The sequence below is a fragment of the Passer domesticus genome, chromosome 7 (assembly GCF_036417665.1).
Source record: "Passer domesticus isolate bPasDom1 chromosome 7, bPasDom1.hap1, whole genome shotgun sequence".
NCBI classification, from domain to species: Eukaryota; Metazoa; Chordata; class Aves; order Passeriformes; family Passeridae; genus Passer; species Passer domesticus.
The window spans coordinates 53673909-53694668 of record NC_087480.1 but is presented as its reverse complement, the minus strand read 5'-3'; the positions used below and the strand labels follow the sequence as shown (position 1 = coordinate 53694668).

Below are 20760 nucleotides of genomic sequence, written 5' to 3'. Positions count from 1 at the left end.
AAGTGTGAATACAGTATTTGGACTGCTTCTTGTAAAATAAGATAGTTCATATATGGGGAGGAGGTTTGCTGGCAGTCTTCCTGCAAACTAAGATGGAAAATATGACTAAAATGTTTGAGGGGTTTGCAGCCTAATAGAGAGCATCGTGTAGGGGAGGAGGGTAGACTTACAGGGAGTAAAGTCTGCCCAGTTCTTTCCTGACCCTACTCAGACATTTGACTGATTTTAAAGCAGATTAATCCTATTTTAACTTAGTGGGGGGAAGAAATGTCATCTTCTCAGTCAGTTTAGGGAACCGAGTCTTCAGTATTTGAGTAATCAGTAATCGAGTAATTGAGTCTTGCATTGTCATCTGTATTATGAACAAATGATGAAGGCCTCTTTCCTCACACAGGAAATTCAGATGAAGAGAACTGCAATCGAAGCATTTAATGAAACAATTAAGATATTTGAGGAGCAGTGCCACTCACAAGAGCGATACAGCAAAGAATACATCGAGCGATTCCGCAGGGAGGGCAACGACAAAGAAATTGAGCGGTGAGCTCTCAGGTTATGTTTGCTTACCTGGAAACAGTGCTGTCCACTCTGACCCTGCCATTACAGCATCATATAAACCACTTTGTAAGCTCATTGTTTTCTGAGACCTTCCCTCAAGGTATTTCAGCCTTCAGTAAACCTCTCTTCTCTCAAGGAATTGCAGAGCTGGGAAATCTCTGGATTATCATCTCTTAACTTCAGTAAACCAAGATACTGTGATGAGGACCAGGAAAGAACAGGAAATAATGATTTAATTTGCTTATCCCATTTCTATTTGGATTTGCTCAGAATATAATTCAGAGAACTCTGTATTTGCAAACTGTGAAATGTACATCAGTCTGGTAAATCTCATTGTCCGTAGTCAGTTTTAGTCACTTTCAGAGAAGGTCACTGTTTAGTGGCTGTCATCTAACAAATTCAGTGAGTGCTTTGTTTGAAACTGCCCTTCCAAGAGGGTATTAGCAGAAAAAGCTGGATCTAGGCCTTTGAAGAAAGGCCAGGTACAATGCCTCACTTGACATAATGCTTTATGAACCATATTAAGGAGGTTTTTGGACCAGAAACAGTTACCTGTAACAATCTTATTTTGCACTTGGGGTGCTTCATTCTGAGTAAAGACAATTAAGAAGCAAAAGATGCAATTTTCCTGAGTCACGCAAAACCTGCAAACTCATCTTGAATGAAGAGACAGGCAGCATTACTTCCTTGTAGCTCTTGATAGTAATTGAAGTTTGCATTTGAAATCTTGCTATTGCTGATGCCTGTGTTGGGCTTGCATAATTGATACAACAAAAACTGAATCTGACAGTGAGGGAGGAATCTGTTCTAGCTTACCTTCCTACAGAGAATTTTTTCCTTCATCTCTGCCATAAGGAAATATATTAAGGTAAAATGAAGGTTGCAGGCCCTCTGGCAAGAGGTCTCTCCTGTCACTCATACAGTAATTTTCATGTAAGGATGAGGTGGTCAAAGGGAGGAGTTGCTGTTGTGGTGGTTCTGTGATACTCTTCTGTAAGTGTTACCAATAGGTTCAGTCCTTCAGTGCTGGTTTGACCTCTTTTCTCATACTCATTTGAAGGATAATGATGAACTACGAAAAATTAAAATCACGCCTGGGTGAGATCCATGACAGTAAAATGCGCCTGGAACAAGACTTGAAGAAACAAGCTCTGGACAACAGGGAGACTGATAAGAAAATGAACAGCATCAAGCCTGACCTAATTCAGCTCCGCAAAATCAGAGATCAGTATCTTGTGTAAGTAAGCCTGACCCATACCTCAGAATAGTGTCTCTGATGAATCTGATTAATGGCTGTTTCCATCAGGATAATGAGAGTTTAATTTTCTTTTCATAACCAAAGTTCTGTTGATGTTAAGGTGCTACAGTCTGGCAGGGGATGTCTGAGAGCTGGTTGGTCTCTCCACAATTTCATTATTTAAAGAGCCAGCCATGACTAGGTGCACAATTTGCAACTCTTGTAAATAAAGAATTACAGAAAAATTAGTTATAAACAAAACCTGTGGTTGCTAATACAACAGATGGTAGTACTTTTTTTCTGCTATGTTGCTTATACCCACACTTGATTTCACCACCGTTGTGCAGTTCCTAATGTCCCTGGGCTGGACACAGACTGTTTCTCCTGTGTGTGAGCTTCAGCTTGTTCGCTAAGAAAACCCATACATGTGCTCTGATGTAGTAATGTTCTCTTCTTCTGGCAGATGGCTCAATCACAAGGGGGTGAGACAGAAGCGAATAAATGACTGGCTGGGGATCAAAAATGAAAATATTGATGAGTAAGTGTCACTATACATATGATTTTATTGAGAAGTGTTCCATTAGTAAGTGTTTTCTCTTGTGGGGTTGGTAACAAAAGCCACCAGTTTCTCAATAAAGGACTGGTGTCATGTGATGTCATGTGAGGCAGCAATTCTGCTGAAACATGTAGGATTAAAACTGAGATATAAGTGGAAGCCTTTAATATATGTTCGTTAGGAGCCCGACCTCCCAGTTTGGGCAATTCTGGTATTTCTTTGTATGATTTCTATGGAAATAACTCTGCTTATTAACTCTTTACTGATCACTCGTTAACAAATGTATCCTCTCAGCACATACTTTGTGAACGAAGAAGATGAAAACCTGCCACATCATGATGAGAAGACTTGGTTTGTTGGGGATCTCAACCGTGTCCAAGCGGAAGACTTGCTCTGTGGGAAACCTGACGGAGCATTTTTAATTCGCGAGAGTAGCAAGAAAGGATGTTATGCTTGTTCTGTGGTGTAAGTGTGTTTTCCTTTTTGTTCTAACTACTCAATTCATAAATCTCTACCAAAGCTCTTTATTTTGGAGAACAAAAGGCAGGCCTAGCTTAGGCCTACCCATTGGAATGTGTTGCATGTTTGCAGGAAGACCGGCATGGTAAAAGCTTTGTAACAAAAATGTGCTTTGAATGTGCAATAGCTGTAGTCCTGCAGCCTCTGCAGTTCCCACAGTAGTTAGTACAAAATTCTGAAGTATCCCAACTTGAAGCTCTGTAGTAAGGGGCTAAGTTAGGGCCTAATTCTCCCATATTCTTCCCTGCTAAGGGACATACGGGAAAAAGTAAAGCAGGGCTGTAAAGGTGTGGCATCTCCATTCTCATTTTCAGACATGCCCAACTCTAGATCTTTTTCTTGTATATATAAGGTAATGGTGGTGCTTCAGAGGATTATTTGTGAGCAGTAGCTTTGATGACATTCACACAGCCTTGCATTGATTTCTTGTATTTCACTTCATTTTATGCTGGTGTAATGAAGGTCAGAAATGCTCCAACTCCATTATCTAAAAATCCTTCAAGCCTGTCCTGCAGTCCAAAATGGCTTTTACTGATTTATTTCATATGAGGTTAATTGCTTCTGAGCACAAGCCTGAGAAATGAATATATGAAGGTTTAGCACCTCAAGGTAACTGAAGACTGTGGTATCTGCTGTGTTCCATGTTCTGTTCATTGCAGTCACTCAAGTGTTGGATTCATCAGAGGCTTTTGTTTGGTTGGGATCATGCTACAGGCTTGCAAAGGGGTGGCACAAAGTAACCTGTTCCTACATGTGACTGGGATTGTAACAGGCTCCAGTACAAGGATTACATAATACCTGATCTTTCTGGCAGATAAATTTTTCTAGCTGCTTTAGAATTGCTGTGCTCCGGTAGCTGCTCTGCCAAGTTAGAGACTTGGTCGCTATGGCTTCAGATAATGAATCAGCTTGAACCTGTCCCATGCTTAACATTAAAAAATGCACATGGAAGGTTAGCACTGTGTTTCATGGAATACTTTGTAGGTCCTGATAATTTGTAGGTTTTGGTTTCTTTGCTAAGTGGAAAGGTTTCTAGGTGAGTTGAGCACAAAGTCATTGCTGACTTTGGGTGTTTATCTTCCTGGTTCAGTTATTGACTTTTTTCCCAAGGACCATTTGGAGAACAATGCAGTAGGGAATTGTACTGCTGGGAAGGAAGAGCCCTCTTATGTGGATTATTATGCAAGAGTGTTTAATCACATGCCCTGAAGCCCTGTTTCTTCACAGACTATATTAATCTCCTCCACTTGCATCTTCTGGGTCTTCCATTATGTAATCCAGTGACTGGCAGAGATGCTGCATTAGTTAATTGTTAATAGACTGTCACTTTGGGTTTGTCCTTTTACGTTAAACTCTTCTCTTTCCTTTCCTTACAGAGCTGATGGAGAGGTGAAACACTGTGTGATCTACAGCACTCCAAGAGGTTATGGGTTTGCAGAACCGTACAACCTGTACAGCACACTTAAGGATTTGGTTCTTCATTACCAGCAGACATCCCTTGTCCAACACAATGATTCCCTAAATGTCAGGCTTGCCTATCCTGTCTACGCACAGATGCCCCCCTCTCTCTGCAGGTAAATTTTGGGGAGGAGGAAAGCGTTGGCTTATCTTGGATTCTTTTCTACAATTTTTATTAGAACTCGGAGGGCATTCTTTCTCCTTAGACTGCTTGTTTTGCACAAGAAGTGATTCTGTGAATGTGAATCAAAAAGAGGCCTAGCAGCAACAAGACGTCAACTTGGGTGTAGGTGTCCTGGTGCTACCTTAAAAGCTCAGCTGTGCTTTTACACCGATACTTTTGTTTCCTTATGAGGGGAATAAACTCAACACAACGCATATGAAAATACTGGAAGCAGAGCATCATTTTATGGAGATGATTTTTTGCCAGGCACCTTCAGTGGAACTTCTGACTGGATTTTGTTTTCTCTTGTTCTAGTAGACACAATTTGAAGCCTCTACCCGAGGCACTGGTAATGTCTTTCAGTCTTAAACTCCCAACAAACTAGGGGGAAACTCTGCCACAGCAATTCTTCTCTGCTAATTTTAGCAGCTTCACTGCGATTCAGCCGGACTTCCAAAAGAGGGCTTGTCTTGAGGTAGCATGGAATTTGGTGAGAGAAGACCAAAGGAATTATGGGAAAGCTTCAGGTTTTTATTTAAATGGAAAAATGCTTGTAAAAGGAAAGTTGCTTTATTTTTTTGCCAACAGTAACAAAGTTTTGGTTTCAATGGCACTACAGGTCTTCACTTAAAGGAAACAGAACCAAACTGAACATGCCAAAACTTTGTTCGTTGCTAGACCGAGCACTTACAGGGGAGGTTGCATTAGCATCCGCACATACTTTCTGCACCAAAACTTGAAACAAATAAAAGAAAAAGCTAAACATTGTCTGGCTTCAAAACACTAAATTTGTCTGATCTGATGTAATTGCTCGCTCTCCTCTTTCTTCACCCCCTCTCCCTCCTGTTCCTCAGCTTGGGATTCTGTTCCCAGAGTTTTAATGATACTGTGCTTCAGAATGTAAACCAGAACGAAGCTTGCACTGACCTGCTGCAGGTCTCTTGCTGAACAGTGACAGACTCTTGTAACACTTGATTTTGGTACAGAAGAGGTCGGTGTAATCAAATGCTCCTGGATGGCTTATTGTACCCAATTCTTTGGTGGGGTACAGTTACTCCCAGTTGTAAAAAGTGAGCATGTAATCCTAGATCTCCTCTGATTTGTTCTTTGTGAGCTGGGTTCTGAACTCTCACACCACTGCAGCCAAGCAAGATTTTACTCTGGAATAATCTAAATTCCCTTGTAGTTATTTTAAACATGATGCAAAACACAGGAAGGGATGAGAGCCATACTCCTCAGTTACTGGATGTCTGGTACCATCCTCTGGCAAGGGCTGCTGTCAAATACTGGAGTGGGTAGTCCTGGGCTTCATCAACTACAGCAATCATCAAATAAATCCCCTCCCTGGAAAGTGTACAAAGCGGCTTATTTCCATTCCTTAAGCTTCTAAAATGAAAAAGAGCTAAGTTTGGCAAACTGAACCACTTGGCATCAAAGCACAACTGGCAAAGTAATTGTTCAGCGTGCAACCTTGAAAGTTACTTTTGTTCCCATTACTGGAAGCGTTTCCCTTGCAATGCACCCATTGTGCAGGACAGGAAGCAGACAGTCATGCAGGTCTGAGAATGCTGGAGACCCGTTTCTGACCCTGGGGCTGATTTCCTGTTCAAATGGCTTTTTTCTGTAATGCCTGGGCAGTAGTGCCAGGCTTGTTGATGTATATTGTTTACACTAGAAGTATTATTTCACTGAATGTCTTGAATTCGCAAGTAGGGAAGTGACAAGGCTGGAGCACTGACAGCCATTGCAGGAAGGGTAGTCTGGTTGCCTGGCATGCCATGACATTTTTTATTTTGCACTAATGACCCTGACGCATCCCAGATACTTCCTAATTGGCCAGAGTGCAATCTTCAGGCAAGGAATTCTGTAGATGCCACTTTTCTCATTTAAATTATACTCTACAAAGCTTAACCAAAACTCAAAACTGTGAGAGAGAAGAATAAAATTCACATAAGCTGCTATGTCAAAATGAACCACATCTGTTTGTGTGTCCCTTCTACTTCCCCAGGAAAAAAAGGAAAAATGAGACATAGCCTTTGCTGTTAGTGGAAATCTTGAATGGTTTCCTCAGTGGTCTGTGGACATGGAATTTTTTCTTGGCTGATTCTGGGAGCTAATCTGGGAGCTGTACAGCTGCCATTCTCACACCTTTCAGGCATCTAGCATTCCCTTGATGCTGGGCTGAGACCAAGTGCTCAATGAAAGAAATCAGTTCAAAGGCGCAAGTGATAGCCAGGTGCCTCATGCCTGTAGAAAAACCTGTGTGAGAGGAGTGTCTGATTTTTCCCTGCCCTTGTGATCTCTCTGCACTCTCTTACTGACAGTGTTAACATTTGAAGCTGATGAGACCTGTATTTCTGATCCCTGCTTTTGTAACAGAGGTAACCTGGCCAGAGTGTTTTATATTTGCCCCAATTTCAGGTCTGCCCCAATTTCAGGTAGGGCTCAGATTTGTTTTAAACAGGTACAGATCTACTTCCAGGCTCATAAATCCTGGCACACCCTCGCAGTCCTGACAGCAGCAGGATAGCAGAGCAGGGCTGTCTGAAGTCTCCCTGTAGTGGAATCTGATTGATCCTGTGAGGTCTGCTCCAGGCTCCAGCCCTGGCTCTGCCAAGGTAAATACAGTGTAATTCCATTAGCATCTGTGAAGGTAGCTTGGTTTTATCGTGGTGTGAGTGAGTTGGGACTCTTGGCCCTTTGCTCCCCGAGCTCTTTTACTGATCACAGGTGATGTATTTGCTGTGAATGATGGAGCCAGAGCCAATAAGCCATCCTGAAGTGTTGTTTGAAGTTCTGTTTTGCCCAAACTTTCAGAGCAGGGCTATGGGCAGAGCAAGCCTGCATTCCTTGTACTGGCTCCATTATTCTGAGCAGTCTCCTGAGGCTGTTTTGCCACTGTCTCTCCCTGTGTGTGGTTTAGGCACCTGAAGTCCCAGCTGCTGCCACAGTTCCCCATTGACTCGCACGTGCTATTGCACAGATTCTTTCTGTGCTATTTTGCACTCACAGAGAAAATGAAAATTGTTATAAAACCAACTGACACGTGTAGCTGGTGTGATCTATGGGGCAAGGGCTTGGTCCTGCACCTCTCATTGTGCTCAGCCTAATTCTGTTTGCTCAGTAGCATTAGACCTGTGAGAGAACCCACAGCTTCCAGGAGCTGCTCTACACTTGCATGACTGAGAAATCAGAAATGGGCCTGTGAGGTGCAGGATTACACCCCAGGATGAAAAGCAGCTGTTAAGCCTGAAACAAATACAGGAAATGTGAACAAAGAGGCGAAACAAAGAAACTCAAGTTCTTTTAAAACAGTAAGATGTGAGAAGGTTTTAATTTTAAGAGTCAGAACATCAGGAGGAAAGGGGGAAGTAGCCTCACTGTCGTAGCAGCCATCTGGTACCAGGCTGCAGTTAAAGGAACATTGATCTCACTGACCCATGTTGTATTAAATATATGTGTAGAGTTGAATAAATAACTTTTGCACAGTGTTAAATGGGGGAGGGGGGAGGGGATGTTGAAACTCGAATATGCACAGTTTCTTCTAATCTGTTTTGAAGTATATTTGCAGGGAATTAGGGGTGTTTCAGTATTTTGTATTGGTATGGATGGAAATCAGGTCTGCTTCCACAGTTGCCATTGGCCCCATTGTATCAGCCACGAGTGCCATGTTTCTGAAGTTAGTAAGTTACAAATCTTTTCCCACTAATTTGTTTGTTGATTACAAGTAATCTGAGCATGGGAAGAACCAACCTAGAATCAAGAAGGATATCCCAACAGATGCTTCACTAGTGTGTGAAGCAGCAATGTGCAATTGTCCACCTTCTGATACTGGAGTGCTCTAGTTTTGGGGGTTGTCTTTGGGTTTTTATTTCATTCTTATCAGCAGTAAAGTGAGTTGCTGCTTTGCACGATTGGTAGTAGCAATCTAGAGTTATACCCAGTATAGCCCTTTTTCTTATGCCAAAAATAAAATGCTCTTTCCACACTCATCTCTCTTGAGGTGGCAGATGTTCGAGAAGTTTTCCATTTAATGTGATGGGCCTGATTCTTTTCTCGCTGACAATAGTGTAGGCAAGACTTCCACAACCAAAAGCCATTCCCAGGAAAAAAAAAACTTGTATTTAATCACAGCTGAATTCTAGTCACAGCAGGGTAAAATCAAAGTTTTTCCCCTGCAAAGCCAGGCAACTGTGATGGGACTGTGGAAATGAGTGTTGACACTTAGTGCTGTTTTGGGGAGGACAGGAGAAGGATGAGGGTCTTGGTTGCCCCAAATCCTGGGCTCTCTGCAGGCTTAGGTGGCACCATGTCTGTAACTGAGCGCTGTGGCTGTTTAAAACAGCAGAATTGCTATAGGAGTGTCACACTTTAAGTTTGGAAAAGCCCCTTATTTGGTACTTGAACAATCTCGCTTCTGTTTTTGAATGTGTGTTTATTTTTTTATTTTTTGTTACACTAACAGGGAATAAAAATCTGAAATGTTAGTGAGTCTTGTATGCTTGCTGCATTGTGCAGACATGAAACAGGTACTGCTTGTGGATCAGGAGGGGTAAGAGACAGACAGGTTCAAAATGCAGTTTTACAAAGCACTATGATGGGTTTGGGGTTGTTTTGTTTAGATCATGTTTAAAATCAAGTTTCCTTATGTGTAGTTTCCTTATGGTTGATTTGCAATCTCTGCTTTTGCAATAGCAAAATCAAAATAACATTCCCGAAGAACAGAAATGCTGTGAGGGGAGGGGGTCAAGCTTGCTCAAATTCAGCATTCAAAGCAAATAGCTTTAGTGGAGAGGAAGGATCAGCACCCTAAAGCATCCCTCTGGTTGTAGTTTGATGAAGCAGGAGACAGACCATGAACCAGAAACCTCTGCCTGGAACCATGAAATAAGAGGGGATGCCAGAGCTGACCCTTCCCTTTGGAATAACCAGTCGTACTCTCCTTGAATGCACATGCAGGAGAGGTTCAGGGAATTGGTACAAGTCCTTGAGGAGCTGCTGCCCTTTCTGTATGGGAAGGGAACTTGCACTGCTGATCCCCTTGTTTCCCTTGGCACTGGGAGAAGGGAAGGACCAGCCCAAAGAAGTGCTGGCCTGTTCCCCGGGAGGCTGGGCCAGTTCAGCCCTGCGTGAGCAGCAGCTTTGGACGGGGTTACGTGAAGTTTGGCCAACATTTTTGTGAATCTTGCATTCTGTGGGCAGAAATACTTTCCACCGAATGGGGGGGAAAAAAAATCTCTCTTGAAATCTTTTCAGTTCCTTCCTGTTTGTTCAAAGGGGCAGATTGGGAGCTTTAGCTTGTTAACTGTTTAGATGATGACAGCGCTTGAAGTGCTGGTCTTTGGGGCTGGCTCCATACAATTAATGCAGAATTTGCATTTTTAAATTGCTATTGGCATATACTCACCTTATTTTATGACTAGACTCGCCATTTGTTCTAAAGTTTGCTTTTAAAAAATGTAATATGAGCTTCAGAGGAAAGGAAAAAAAAAGTGAGACAGGCCCTTTTTGGTAGGAAAAAACCCACTTCGTTGATCAACCTGTATTAGAGAAAGCAGCTTTAATTTGATGCCCCCTCCACCACCTTCCCTTGGGATTGCTTCTGTGAGATTGGCATTGGCAAATGAGGGGAGGGACATTCCCCCATGTCCAGCAGCGCCGCTCCCATGCACTCTCCAAGTGCTTGTAGCAAGAGGCTCGGGATCGTTTGGAGAAAGTTACTGCATCCAAAGACAAAAGAAAAGGTCTCTAAGGGTGATGTCACCCCCAGCAGGGTTTGAAGGATGCTGGGGCCAGCCCCCAGGGCTCTGTTGGCTGCAGGGAGGGCTCACCTTCAGTCAGCTGGGTCGGGGTTTGAATCTGTTTTGTTTTCGTGAGTGACTTCTACATCCAGCAAAGATCTGTTTGATGAAAACCTGTTAATTTTGTATATCTGGCTGTTTATTGCACCATGGGATTGTAATGGTCTGCATCATCCGTGTGTGTGTGTGCGCGTGCGTGTGTGTGTATATGTACTGTATGTATATAGATATATGTAAAATATATTCACGTACACATTTATATGCATTAGCTGTAAGTGGCACTGCCCCTTAAAAATAAAACAAAACTCACTGTTAGCACATTCTGCCACGTGTTTAGGCAGAATTGGGTTGGTTTTTTGTCAAACGAAAAGGAGTTTATTGTATTCATCTTGCATATGTGCTTCTGAAACGCTGAACTCTGGATTTCCTCGGGGGGGTTGCTACTATATTTGTAAACAGAGTTGATTTGGGGTGTTATTTCCTCTGGGACAAAGCATTCAACCGTGTCCCAAGCAAAGGCTTAGCAAAAGAAGCCCCTCTTGCTCTGCTGTGAGATGCAGTGATTGTTTGCACGTTCCAGTGGCCCCTCAGTGCCCCCTGTCCAGAGCTGATGTGCAATGGGTGGTGTTGGTGCGTGTCCCTTTGTGAGTGGACTCTTTGTACAAGGTGTGGTTCAATGTAAAGCATGAGTGGGTGTTTGATCTTGTGTCGAGGGCTGAAATAACAGCACACTCCTTTGTACAACCTTTGCATCAATGTTTCTGCTTTTCTTTGACTTCTTTTTTCTTTAAGGGAAACTGCATCTGTTAAGAACCTGCTTCTCCAGAAGCTATTGAATTATTTTGTTTTCCAGATGAATTCCAGCATGTAACTTTGGTACTCTTGTTTGTTATTTGTGTAAAATCTGTTCTTCTGTCGTTTATGGTGTAGTCGGGGAGGGGGGTGGGGGGAAGAAAAGAAATAAAAAAGGAATTCATGTAGTTTAACTTTTAAAGAAAAGAAACAAACTGCTTCATAAGGAAACCAAGTGTATGTTAGTGTTTTCTGACAAGTCATCCTGTAGTTTCTAGCTCAGTAATGCAACACTGTACTTGTCACCGGGTGTGTTACAATTTTGCTGTACTTTCTTTTACTAGATGGTTGGGCTTTTAAATCCCAGACACTAAGCATCCTGGGCCTACTTGCTCTAGATCAAAAAAAAAATGCAATAAAAAAAAAAATTGCAATAAAGCACATTGACATGTAATGTTTTAGAAGGATGTACTGACAGCTGTTTCTAATAAATTCCGAACTGCAGCGTGGTTGGGCTGCCTTGGTGTAGCTGTGTCTGTCTCCCAGCCGAGGCCATGGGCATCATCTTTAACAGAAGCTTTAAAAAAAAAAAAAAAGACTTGCAGAGGTCTGATTTCCTCTAGGCTGGAGAGAAAGCCCCTCCTGGGTCTGGGAGGAGGGAGGAACACACGTAGCACACGCGCGCTCCTTAATGGAGCCTTCCCTCGCTCCTTCACAACATCTTCCAAGGGAGCAGAGCCATCAGCAGTGTTCCTGCATGGCTCACTGCTTCCTCTGCCAGCAGGGAAAACCACCTCTGGTGATGCCACTGTTGCTGCTGGGAGGAGAGGAGGGGATGCACCACTTGAGCAGGTGTAGGAAAGGCATGGCTCAGCTGCACCCACTCACCTAGATTTTGCAGGTGTTTGGGAAATCACTTTTTGCTTTCCCAATTCCTTCATGAGCACCAGGCATTGGAACCACTGAAAAATCAGTGAGTTTGGGGGTGGTGTTGCTGATGCTCTTTCATTACAAACACAGGTGATGGCAGGAGGGCAGACCTGGGGGGATGTAGTGCCCCTTAAACTTGGCAGTCAGATGCGATGCCAGCCTAGCATCCTCAGAAATTTAAGGGCAGTGGCTGTGCCTGTGTGTGGCTAGGTGTTTTTGCAGCCCCACAAGTCGACCTTTTTGCAGACTAACGAGCAACATTTTTCCAACCTCCTGAGTCAACCATTTTTTTTTAATTGCTGCATCAGCATTTTTCACAGGGCCATGCAAGCCTTTTCAGCTGCTGAGTCAGCATTCCCTCCATCACCCGCACCAGAGGCCCCTCCAGCAGCAGGCAGGGAGCACCCAACTGGGCACCGAAGTCCTGATCATGGTGCAGAGGAGCTGGGAACACCCAAATGGTGCCTTGATGGGCTCACTCAGGCATCTGTCTTTATACCTAACAAGGAGCTCACCCCATGCTGCAGCACCTCGGGGTGCTCCCTGCTGTCCTGCCCACAGCACTGGAGGGATGCAGCCCCTTGGAAACATCACCTGGACCAGCACCAGCCACGTGGTACCCAAGGGATGAGCCATGGGCTCTGTGGGCCAGTGTTCACTGCATTGGCACCCCCAGGCAAGAGGAGAGCAGTGGGGAAACAGCAAGGAACTGAGAGGACTCTGCAAGGTGCTCCAGGGGCCTGGCTCTTTTTTATTATTATTTAATTTATTTCTTTTTAATAAGGGCTAATGAGGCAGAATTGCAGGAAAGATGTAAGTCACTAATTGGCAAATAGTTTTCCAGGGCTTTGCCAGGCTGCTCGTTGTGTTATGAAAACATCACAGCCAGAGCCGGCGTAGGAAATTTCCAAGCGGCCGTGCTGACTGGATGGAAAGAAAAACACCTCCCAGCTCAGATGTCTCCTCAGAGAAAGGGCAGATCCCGGGGATTTTTCCATCCTCAGCAGTTCCACAGAGCTTCCTGCAAGTCCCCTGGGTTTCTCCCCACTCACACACAGGACCCTTCCTGGGGGCAGGCAGAGGCTTGGCACCCCCAGGTGTGGCACCATAGGGCTGCAGGATGCATGGACAGAAGTCCCCAGGCTGCTTTCATGGGATTTCTCTTCCCCCCCGTGAAGGAACCCACTGTACTGGGAGATTCATGTGAGGATCTTGCCCATGGGGAAAAAAATCTGTCAGGAAAATCCCAAACACCTCCAAAAGCCCATCCTCCCCTAGCTATAATGCCTTGATGTAAGGGATCAGGGTTTGGTTTGAAACCTGGGGCTTGTTGCAGCAACCAAGCTGCTCCACTTTTCCTCCTTGGTTTCATCTCTCAAAACAGACTTATTTTAGTCTAATAGTTTAGTTTAACAGACACTGTGTTGCTGGGCAGCAGGAGCAACACAACCACAGCCATAGCTCCGAGTACCAGAGTCATCAGTAAAGGGCAGGGTGGTGAGTGTGCTGCACAGCACCTTGAGCAGCCCAAAATCCATGAGGGATGTGGATTGTCCCCTCCATCCCACTGCAACATGCACAGCTGGAATGGGGGATCCATCAGGTGCCTCTGCCAGGAATGAAGCACCTGAGCCTGGAAATGCAGTTGGGGCAGCTGCTTCTCACCCAGACCCACTGGGTTTGGGGTTGGGGTGAATGCAAAGGTACCCAAGATAGAGGGAACTGCCTGAATCCCACAGTTCCTCCCCATGAGACATGAGATGCAGCATTTTCCTCCTTGGAGGATCAAGTCCAAGCTTGGAGCAGCAGTCAGCAGCTTTCAAATGAGCTGCTGGATTAGGGTTGGCCAGAGACCCAGAATCCCCATTTCATGGGAAATCTCATCGTCTTGCTTGTCAGGTTTCATCCAAATTGGAACAAAATGGTAATATACAAAATTTGACTCTGGAAAAGACTTTCAAGGGTGGGGAAACATCCCACACTGATTTTTGTTGAGCTGGCACTGTCCCACACCAGCATTAGCCTTTCTATATCCATGTTACCCGTGAGCCCAGAAGGGTTGGAAGGACAGAGGCTTCACTCTGACCAACATAATCCACTTCTCTGGCTACGATTTTCTCCACTGTTTTATCTTGACTCTTATTTTCATCAAATCTGTTCTTAGTGATGGCAAATCTTTCTCGCCAAGATCTAATTGACTTTGAAGAGAAGTGATGGGTAGGGGACAAAATGCCACAGCACCCTCTGCATGATGTGTCTGTGCTCTCTGGGCAGAAGGTAGAGGAAAAGAAAGAGGCTGCAGAGCACCAGCCCGGGTTGCTGCCCACTCTCCTGCCTCCAAACCCATCCTTGGTGGTGGTGGTGGCTCCTGGGCAGCACCTTGGCCACCTCTGCCCAGTCACTGGTGCATTTCAGAGCAAAACCCAGTGCGGGTTCCCCCGGGCTCCAGCTCTCCTGTGCTCAGCCACCTGCCCAGAGCCCTTCCCTTCCCTGGCCCCACCAGACCCAATCCATCTCCCCCAGATGAGGGACAGAGCCTTGACCTCTCCCTTGAGCAGGAGGAGGCAGCTCCTCACGTCCAGCTGGCTCAGCCTCCCAGCCCTGATGCAAACTAGGGCAACTCAGGGTCTGGTTCCCAGAAGAGGGATAAGGAGCAGGAAAAGGAGCACGAGCTGTCACAAGGCCTCGGGGGCAAGCAAAGGCATGTCCCACGGTGGAGCATCTTCAGGCAGATGAGGATGCCAGGAGGGCAGGGCCCAGGGTGTGCCCCTCCATCCCAAAATCCTTGCCCTGTGCTCCTGCATGAGCTTCTGGGCAAGATCCCGGCTTTCCCAGCTGCTGCCCCAGGTCTGTGCCCAGGAGAGACACTCAGTAGTCATAAGCCTGCTTCAGGCAGATCTGTGGCTGGAGCATTTCCCAAACTTTCCCTTTGCTGGCACTTCCAAGGCAAGGGCAGGATGGGTGCACTGAGAGCAGAGCCAGCCGCCCTGGGCAGGTGCTGTGCACGCTCCCGCGGCCGCCCTGCCAAGGGAAACACAAACATCCTACCCAAAGAAAGCACTTTTCATCGGCAGCACAAGTTCCCATTTTTGCACAGGGCTGGTCTGTTCCGGGCAGCTTTCCCCACCACACTGAGCAAGGGCCTGGCCGAGCTTTCCGGGCTGGGCTCCGGCCAGAGCCGCCCTTCCTGCCCCGCGTTGGACCCGCGGAAACCAGGCACCGTGACCACCTCCGGCACTGGGCAGGGCTGAGGCTGCCCTGCTGGGAGACACCTCACAGCCAAAGGGGCTGAGTCAGCCCCAGAGTCCCTCCCGCACCTGAGATGTGGCATTTGGGGATGTAGGACCTGGAGACCTAGAGGATGTGGGACCTCGCTTCTCCTTGCTTCTGGCAAGGGGAATTTTGGCAAACCTGAGTGTCCCAGCACTGCAGACAGAGGTGGTGAGGCCCCATAACCTAGAAGGAGCTGTGGAAGGGAAATTCCAGTGTCATGTAATGGTGCAGTTCATCACCAAGCCAGGACAACAAACACAGGTTATTAAAAAAAAAAACCAAAAACCACCACCAAACCCCTACAAAAATAAAAGGATAAATAGCAAGTGTTAATTTGGCTTAAAGTTTGTGAAGACCTGAGGAGAATGCAGGATTCAGGGTAGAAGAGGAGTGCAAGGGCACTTGGATTCACATCACTCATGGAATAAATAGCTCTGGGTATTTTATACCTGCCCTCAGTGTCGGGTGGGGGCTGCTCCTCCTGCTCCTCTGCCCCCATCAAAGCACTGCCACTGCAGCACAGCCGGCGTGCCCCTGCTCCCAGCACCTGCCCCATCCTCACCTGCCCAATCCTCACCTGCCCCATCTCACCTGCCCCATCTCACCTGCCCAATCCTCACCTGCCCAATCCTCACCTGCCCCATCTCACCTGCCCAGTCACCAGCAGGAGCAGAGTCCGCAGCGGGAGAAGCAGGGCTGAGGCCTCAGGAACAAAGCAGCCTTTCACAGCAGCAGCTTGGCCAGAGGAGCCAGGGAATGTTCCTGTCCCAGGGCTCCCAAACGGCTCCCAGCTTTGATCCTGGGCACAGGGCAGGTTGTTGGCGTTTTTCCTTTCCTTCTTTGTGTTGTTCTTTAATTTTTTTCCTTCCTACTTCGTGGCATATTTTTGTGTGTGTCTACGATTTCTAAAAGAATTTTCTTGCCCCTCTGGGAAGAGAAACCTTCTGCTGGGAGCAAGATGCCCACGCTGCACAGCCCTTTCACCTGTCTCCTGAGGGAGAAAAATCCCTCCTCCAGGATTCACTGGAGGCACAAGTGTTCATCACCATCATTTTCAGTTCAGACGTTGTTTTCTGAACATGTCTGATAAATGCAAGCCTCACTCAGGGTGGGAAACTCCACAGCCGTGTACATTCCTCCCAAACCACATCCCCTCCAGGGGACTCGCTGGCTGGCATTCTCAGGTGGCCTTTCAGACTCCTCAGGTGACAGGGACAAGCATCTTCCCCCTGAGCAGCCCCCAAATGTGCTGCCTTCCAACCAGTTCTCCTGTCACCTGTCTAAAGCCTGCTCCCCCACCCCAAATGCAGAGGGAGGGGATGCACAGCCCCCTTCCCCAGCTGAAGCCGTGCCCAGCCCAGGGCTCTGCCCTCCTGCAGCACAGGGAATGGCTCCCCATGAGCCTGTTCACTCACACAGTGTGGGGCACACCTGACACCCCTGGCAGGGCAGCCCCAGCCTCCCCTGCCCACTGCCCACATCCCAAATATTTTTAGGCAGTTGGGAACATGCCTTTGCTGCTGCCAGCCTTCCATGCAGGGCTGGGAGGAGACAGATGGGATGGAGAAATTGAGTCAGCCCTGAGAGGTCACTGTGGCAGCCAAAGGAATAAAACCATCCCCCTCCTCTTCCTCCTTCTCCTCTTGCTGCTCACCCTTCTCCTCCTGGTCCCAGCTCCCGCCTTGTGGCGGATGTTGCCTTTGGAGCAGACCCTGTTGCAGCCCTGTGCACCCGTGGGCCATCTGGAATCCATCACTGTCTGTGCACAGGGACACCAGCCAAGCCCTGCTCCTGCCTGCTGCTGGCAGCTCCTGGCTTTCCAGGGGAGCACCTGCGGGCTCCCCACTCCCCAGCACTGGAATCCAGCTGGAGAACCCGCTGGAGCAGCAGAGGTTGGGAAGGGGAGCAGCCCCCCACAGCCCCAGACCACCCCCGTGCTGGGGAATGGTGCTTTTCTCCTGTGCCAAGGTTTGGGTTGGTGTCTCCAGAGTGTGGAGGTGCCATGGAGGCTGTCCCTTGCCAGCCCAATGTGCTGGGCCATGCTGCACGCCTCCAGGTGCATTTCCTGGCTCTGCCAGTGCATTCCCAGATCCTCAGAAACATCCCCTCAGCCCTCCCCATGAGGCTCAGCACTCTCTGGGGTTCATCCCCCTCTCTTTGAGCAGCAAATGCCCCATCCTGCAAACAGACCCCAAAGGAGCAAAGGATCATGCCCCAAAGGATCCCTCTGTTCCCATGGGTGCAGCACCTGCCCAGAATGTCCCTGGTGTCCCTTCCTTGTGTTATCTGCACCCCTGTCAGGATGAGCTGCTCCTGGAGCTTCACCAGCACCTGGCCACAGCAGCCTCAGAGTCTGCAGCAGTGCTGGGGGAGCTCCAGCCCCACTCCCCTGAGAGCAGGAACTGGAGAAGGATGGGGTGGATTGCCCTGAATTTGGGATGTGCCTGCACACACATGTGCATGTCCTTCCCCCATGCAGGAAGGACCCAGCAGGCTGGAAGGAAAAGGAATTCCAGCCCAACTCCAAATGCAATCTCACAGCAGCTCAAGCTGCCAAACCCCACAGACCCCCCAAAATTCAAATTTGGTCTCCAAATCAGCTGATCTGATTCCTGTCCTGGTGCCAGCACCTGCTCCTCCAGCACAGGGACAGAGCAGCAGGGCTGGAATGTCCCACGAGCAGGAGGGGTTTTCCTGGGTGCTGGGTCAGGAGTTCCACATGAACCAGAAGCTCTCATGGCACTGGCTGCATGGGCAGCACTGGCCTGGCTCCCACAGCTGGAGATTTCCTGGGGAAAAATCTGGCTCCCCAGAGAGGGAACAGCAGCCACAGCCCCACAGGTTCCTGCTGGACATTGCTGCATCCAGCTGAAGGTTTGGGAAAGAGGCAGGGAGGCGAATGCTGCTCCTTGCCCAAAGTCCTTCATGGCTAAAGCAACCAGGAAAGTTGGCTAAAGCAACATGGAAATGCAGGGAATGGGGGACAGGAAGGGGCACAAGGGGCCCTGCTTCCCTCCCCATGCTCTGAACATGCTCGTGTCCCACAGGAGCATCCCCCCTGCCCTGGGAATGTGCACCCCTGAGCAGCCCCCTGGGCAGAGCCACAGCACCTGCAGCACTCAGGAGCACCCTCATTAATGCCAGCTCCAGGATTAACGAGCTGCCTCCAGCACCCACTCAGCTTCAGGTGAGGGTGGGAGGGGGGCAACAGGAGCCAGTTACTTTTAAGATCACTGGTGAGCAATCAAGCAGGAAAGTGGCCTGAGGTGTCACACCAGCGACCTGGGGCTGGAAACCTTTAAAATCTCATTTTACATTTTAATCTTCTCCTTTTTATCTCCAGCAAAGCAGCCATGGCTGTCAGGGGGTGAGAGGATGAGCATAGGGATCATTTATTGGGGAATGTCACCTTCTGCTGCCAGTGACCTGGGAGGGCAGCACCTTTCTGAGACCTTCTCCTGCAGGGTTAATGGGGGTGCCCAGAGCAAAGCCCAGAGTTACTCACAGAGCACTGAGACCACACGTCCTCGCTGCCAGCAGCAGGGATGGCTTGGTCATGGCTCTGAGGGAACCCAAAGGAAGAGCCTTCAGGATGCTGCCCCACTGTGCTGCTCACAGAGCCTCCCAGAAGCCGGTTTTGGGGGAAATCCAGCTTTTTAGGAAAGCAGAAGGGCTGCTGACCAGGGAAGGGTTTGCAGCCACAGGGGCCACAGGTTTAGCTCATCCCTTCCTGATGGCATCCAGTGCCCTTGCCAGGGGGCAAACCAGGAAGAGTTACTGGTGTGTCTGTATTGGAAATGGAAGAAGGTACTAAACCAGCAGCTGTGGTTTAGTATCTTGCAATTCCCACTTCCAAGGCCCTGAAGAACCTCGGATCTGAATGAAGCTGCGATGGGTTGAATCCCGCCTGACCCCACTGCCTCGGGTGAGCACCAGGGATGCTCCCGGTGAGATCCGGGGGAGGAGGCAGCTCTCCCAGCCTGACCCCACCGAGTTCAGCCCCAGCCCCGCACAGAGCAGCTCCCCAGGCAGCGCCATGGGAGAGCATCCCTCAGCCAGAGGGATTCCCAGCCCCGGGCATCACCATTCCTGCCGCTCCCCGATCCCTTCCCGCACAGCTCAGCACCGGCAGGACCGTGTCCCCGCCTGGCCCCTGACCCTCGCCACTCTGCTTTAAGCCCTGAGTGGTGTCACCCTCCCCCGCAGGGCCATCCCCGGCCTGCCCGAGGGTCAGCGGCCGTGATCCGGCCGGGATGCTCCGTGCCCGGGATGCTCCGCGGGGGAGCCCCGTGACGCGGGATTAGCGCTCGGGCAGACGGACGTGACTGCCAGGCAGTCGCCTGGTGCTAATTAAAGAAGGGATATATTTAGGCACCCGGTTATCCCCTGCATTGCACTTATTTTTAGCTCCCAGTCTGCCAGGCGGGGGTGGCACATGGGGAAGGGCACGGACGCCAGGCAGGATGGATCCAGCAAGGAGGTCACAGCCGCAGGTCCTGGCCAACACTCAGCCCCTGGGGGGAAGAAATCTCTGCCCAAACTGGCTGCAAAGGAAGAGAAAGCTTTATTTTTTTCCCCCAGAAAGGCAGGAAAATGGATTTCGGGGAGCAATAGGAGCATCCCTGCTCAGTCCTTGCCCCAGATCCATCCAGCCTTTGCTACCTCCCACACCCCCACATCCAGGAGCTGGAAATTGTCCTTTTTGGAATCACCCAGCACAAAGCACAGCTGTGCCCAGGGCAGAGGCAGCTCCCTCACTCTCAGAGTCCCATCCCTCTGCGGTGGCACTGGCCTGGCAGCAATCCCACTGGTGCCCATACCTTCTTTCTCTCCAGTCCTGCCCCTCAGCACAGCTGGAGTGAGTCCTTGGCACAAGGCTGAGCACCCCATCCACACGGGCCATCAGCAGGTGTGGAGCTCCCTTGGGCCTTAAGTACCCTGAAAAGAGCAGAGAAACAGCAGGAAGGACAGTGCCCAGCATCCCTGCATCCCTCCTGGGCCAGGACAGTTCCATTCATTTCCCCCTTTGCTTCACCCCCACAAGTGCTCTGGGGTTTTGTATTTGGGGGTTTGGGGTTTTTTTTCCCCCTTTCCAGAGTGAAATATTTATCAGGTCTCTGCTGCCCTCCCACCCCCTACCCCACCACACCTCCTGGCTGCCCTGCTTCCCTCATGGAGTGGAGGGTGGGGTGTGGGAGAAAATCAAAATAATGGGATAATAAATGATCCAGGGAGTTGAAACCCAGCCGAGAGCCAGGCTGCTCTGGCTGGCCTGGGAGGAGCTTCCCAGCAGGGAAGGTTTGAGTTGAGGGTATTTTTGGAGCTGAACAGCATCCAGGGGTGGCCAAATTTCTTCTTAGGTGACCCATCAGATAAAGCCTCTCCTAAAACAGTCAGGCTGGGAAGTTTGGACCATAACTCAACAAATCTGAGATGAAAGGAAAAAAAAAAGCACCCCGATTTCTTTATTTATTGA

The 20760-nt window shown here is 48.4% G+C and overlaps 1 protein-coding gene across 3 annotated transcripts in view; it reads left to right on the top strand.

Moving 5' to 3' along the window:
* PIK3R3 (phosphoinositide-3-kinase regulatory subunit 3) overlaps window positions 1–11590 on the top strand; it is a 77803-nt gene extending 66213 nt beyond the window's left edge. For all 3 annotated transcript variants that reach the window (XM_064428755.1, XM_064428756.1, XM_064428757.1), the window contains 5 exons: window positions 395–537; window positions 1616–1792; window positions 2256–2330; window positions 2643–2813; window positions 4244–11590. In XM_064428755.1, the coding sequence (XP_064284825.1) occupies window positions 395–537; window positions 1616–1792; window positions 2256–2330; window positions 2643–2813; window positions 4244–4445 (768 nt within the window). In that variant the 3' untranslated portion in view covers window positions 4446–11590. The remainder of the gene's footprint in view (window positions 1–394; window positions 538–1615; window positions 1793–2255; window positions 2331–2642; window positions 2814–4243) is intronic.
* The last annotated feature ends 9170 nt before the right edge of the window (window positions 11591–20760 follow it).